The 4,514-nt window shown below is 37.4% G+C and overlaps 1 protein-coding gene across 1 annotated transcript; it reads right to left on the reverse strand.

Annotated features, from left to right (window-relative positions):
- Positions 1-638: 638 nt before the first annotated feature.
- Positions 639-3,998, reverse strand: LOC132184925 (cytochrome P450 CYP82D47). The gene is made up of 2 exons (XM_059598715.2): positions 2,986-3,998; positions 639-1,693 (listed from the first exon to the last, which is right to left on the reverse strand). The coding sequence occupies exons 1-2, from the start codon at positions 3,892-3,894 to the stop codon at positions 1,061-1,063; spliced, it is 1,542 nt and encodes a 513-aa protein (XP_059454698.2). The 5' UTR covers positions 3,895-3,998; the 3' UTR covers positions 639-1,060.
- Between the last annotated feature and the right edge of the window lie 516 nt (positions 3,999-4,514).

The following is a 4,514-nucleotide window of genomic DNA, read 5'->3' on the forward strand; positions in this document are numbered from 1 at the left end:
TAAAACCACATTGAAAAAATAAGAGATCTCCCAAGTTAATTCTTCTATAGTATTTTGGAAAGTATAAATTGGAAAGTTTTGGCACCATTAAGCTGCTATTATCAAGCATGTCTCCCCGATCGGTTTCTAGAAGATGTTCCATCTCCAAAGTTTCCTCCGACGGAACCCCCGATGCTAGCGAACATCTACTCAAACCGATTATGGGTAGCAACAAACATCTCCTCCATTTTTTGATCATTCGCTCATGTTCTTCGTCTTTGAAGATCCTATTGCTCGATACCCAAAGAGCTAATTTCTTTCTCCAAATATTCCAAACGATGGTTTGCCATGGCAGAACCTAGCTCTGATATCAAGTTGTTATGTGACTTGGATTGAGAACGCGTATGGGGATGATGAACGAGCAATCCTGCGGAAAAATCGGTTTTCCAGAGCTTGCCTATAATGGTGAATAGGATAATATATTTTGATAACACAGTAGGGTAGTTTGAGTCACCTTGGTCCTCATCTGAATACTTGAAATATTGATACTTGATAGTATTATTCATCAATCCCTTTCTTAAATTAGTGTTACAAGACACTGTGATAAGAACAGAGTTGATGTTCCTCAAAAAAAAAAAAAAAAAAAACAGAGTAGATGAATTACATTGGGTTTCAACGACCGATATTGATAAATACTACTACTAAACTACTAAAAAGATACCCTCTTATTCCAGGAGTCCTTTTATTCCACGCCAACGTCTCCTTGATTGTGTATGATTCATGCCACATAACACATAACTAAACCCCAAAAGCTCAAAATGTAAAAAGAAAAACATAAGAGAATAATCCTTGCGCACACTAATTATAACGCGTAATACAATTTAGTAAATTGTTATATAACTATCATACAACATAATAATGTGGAAGTGAAATCAGCCATATGATCAAAACTTGTAAAACAATGTTAACTTTTACTGCCACATTATCCAAATTGTATAGAAGTTGAATAACAGTCTACTAAATAGTATTATTCATTATGAAATTAATAGCTAGTGTAGATCCCATTTTAGTTATCAAATATCTAAGCAAACAATGCATATTGTTGAGGAGGAAGTCGTGGAGTGAGATGGACTTCGAGTGGTGTGGCTTTCATGTCGGTAAGTCCGACTTTCTCGGTCATGTCCACAAGCTCATCTGATGGGGTTGCAATTTCAAAAGCATGCAGCAAGGTGGCAAGGGTGAGTTGCATGACTTGCAACGCTAATGAGATTCCTGGGCACATTCTTCTACCGGAACCAAATGGTAAGAATTCAAAATGTTGGCCCTTAACATCAACACCCTTATGGCTTGTAAGGAATCTTTCTGGCTGAAATTCATTTGGATCAGACCACATATGTGGGTCTCGATGGATCTTTGAAATATTAACAAGGAGTTGTGTGCCTGCTGGAACGTGATAGCCTGCCAAAGTGCAGTCTTCCATAGACTCGCGTGGGATAGTGAGCGGTCCAGCAGGGTATAAACGCATTGCTTCTTTGATGATAGCTTGGAGATAGACTAGATTTTTTATGTCTGATTCCTTTACTTGCCTCTCCCTGCCAATCTGGACATCTAACTCTTGTTGTGCTTTCTTTAAGGCTTCTTGGTTGTTAAGAAGTAGAGAGAGAGTCCATATCAATGTCGTTGCTGTTGTATCTATGCCCGCTATGATAAGGGACTGCAAAAGCACCAAATTAACTTAAAGCATTATATGGTCATGCTAAAAAGATTGAGGTCACTCGTGTTTCAAAAGCACCAAAATTAAATGCCTAGTAAGTATTAATAAGACTAACAAAAAAAAAAAAAAAAATCATAACGTTTTAAAATGTGCGTAGTCCCTAGTTAATTTTGGGACAATCAAGGAAATAAAGAACAACAATTGATGTAACCGTAACGTGGCAATCTCTGTCGTTTGGTCCAATAACTGATCTTTAATTCAAAGACAAGCTTGACACACAAATTACACCCTGGATATTGAACCTCAAGCTTTTGGATAGATTTAATTAAACACTTCCACAACCTGACATCACTGCTAGCTAGCCAAATCCACAATACTTCTATTTCGCTAAAGAAAAATATTTAGAATACTACAACTTTTATTGTAAAGCCATTTAAAAATTGATTTGGCAATCCATAATTGATGAAATACTTAAGAGAAATTGATAAGTTATATTTTTTTTAAGCTAGATCTTTTTGCTTAATTATTTTATCAATTATAAAGTGACTCATCGGTTTATAAATAACTTTATAGTAATAGTTAGGGTTAAATTCACTCTACCCCTGAAGTTTTAAGGGCATTTTAATTCGAACTCCAATGTTTAAAAATTGGCAATGTATCCTCCTAATGTTTCAAAAAATTTCAATTCAAACCCTCCGTTACTAATTTTTGTCTAATTGGACGAAAATCATCCCACGTGCGTCTCACGTGGGATTTTGATGCCCTCTATTCCAATTTTGCCCTTATTAAAACCTATGAAATTACGTTTTTAAACATTAAAATTCGAATTAAAAAACCCCTGAAACTTTAGAGGAGTAAAGTGAATTTTTCCCTAATAGTTGTAGTACCCAAATCACTCTTTGTTAAAAAATTTGATTAAGAGTAATGATACGATCTTCACACCCATTAATTCATACTAACTAACATGATTTTCTTTTGTTTATTAAAGTGACAGACATAGGAAGCTACTTAAAACAAGTAACGTCGGCTAATGTGAAATAAACATAATAAATGGGCGTGAAAAGTAGCAGTACTATTCGTTTAAACCAACACATACATCACTCATATATAGTGTTAAGACAAGTATTATTTTGGTTGTTATTTTTCGTATCATAGACTTCATCAAAATGGTTAATTACCAAACATCCTAAAATTCAAGGTGAAGCAAACGGCATCCTGACAAGAGATGTAGCTTAATTACCATGGTATATGAATGTGAATTTTAGTTATAATTAGATATATAAAAAGCTTACCTGACATGTAGCTTTAATGATTGTATCAGCATCATAATTTGATATCTTTTCGTCGTCGTCGGCAACAACAGACAACATCACATCCATAAGATCTCGGTGTCCCTTTGCCTCACTGGAAACTTTCCTTTGCTTATGTTCTTCTAACCATCCTTGAAGCACACGATCAAATTCTTTTGCAGTTCGCTTCATGGCCTTCTGGTAGCCTCCCAAGTCCAACCACCTTAGGTAAGGAAGCGCATCTGCTACCACAAATGTACTACTCAACTCAAATAAATCTCTTAATACCTTCATGCACTCATCGTTAGCTTCATTCTCCTCCTTGGTTCCACTCCCATCAATTCGCTTCCCTATAACCATCTGCAATACAACATTTAGGGTTATGGATCCGTACCATCTCTTCATCTCTACCAACACGTTGTTGTTCTTCACCCAGACCTCATATATCTCTTTCACAGCTCTATTTACCTCAGACTCTCGGATGTCTTTGACAATCTCAACGCGGTGATTTGAGAGAAACTGGACGGTGGCTATTTTACGCACTTGGCGCCAGTGAGGACCATAAGGGCTAAGCACAAACGCGGCATAGTTGTAGCCCAAGAGCTCTGCAACTATAGATTTTGGACGGCTGGCAAAGGCTCTGTCGTTTGTGGTGAAGCACTCTTTTGCTATCTCCCAACTGCTCACTATCAGAGTACGATGTACTCCCAGCCTGATACTGAAGATTGATCCATACTTGTCGGCCATGTTACCCAATGTTATATGGGTTGGTTTTGTCCCTCCTAATTGGTGGAGGTGGCCAATCAAAGGCCAGGCGCTACCAGCTTCTGGTGGAAGTGTTGTTTTACGAGCTTTTCTTAGTATCCATAGTAGAAAGAAGAGGAAGAGAAAAAAGGCGAGGATAGTGGCCATGAAAGTTGTAGAGGATGCGTGAAGAAATTAAGAGCATACTTGTGTAGGGCGCAGTCCCTTGTATATATACTACTCCAGTCCAGGTCAAATGTACAAGATTTGCTAAAACCACTTGGTCTTGACTCTTGACTACTGAGGGTACTTAAACCTATAAATTAATGCAGTAGTTCTGTAAAGTTGTTATTATTGATGGAGAGAGTGAGAGGTAAAAGAGAAATGCTTGAATGCATTCTCCCAATCATCTTCCCACCATCTTGTTTCTTTAGCATCGATCTTGATTTTTTTTAAAAAAAAGAACAAAAAAAATTAAAGAGGGACAAAAATGGTGGGGAGATGGTTGGGAGAATGCATTCAAGTATTTCTCGAGGTAAAAAGGACAACAGTCTTCTCTGGTCATTGACTAGCAGCATTGGCTCCAATAATGCCAACTTGTATTTGTTTCATCATGCATGCTTCTTCTCAACAAGGCCACGTAATTATGAAACTTTTCCCCAAGAACAACAACTGTCTTCTCTGGTTGTTGACTAGCAACATAGGCTCCAAATTCCAATAATGCAACATAATCATTAATTAAGCCTTGCATGGGCAAACCAAAGCCACAACCCCCGGAGGAGTACTAC

This window comes from Corylus avellana, chromosome 7, assembly GCF_965113065.1.
Source record: "Corylus avellana chromosome 7, dhCorAvel1.hap1.2, whole genome shotgun sequence".
Classification (NCBI taxonomy): Eukaryota; Viridiplantae; Streptophyta; class Magnoliopsida; order Fagales; family Betulaceae; genus Corylus; species Corylus avellana.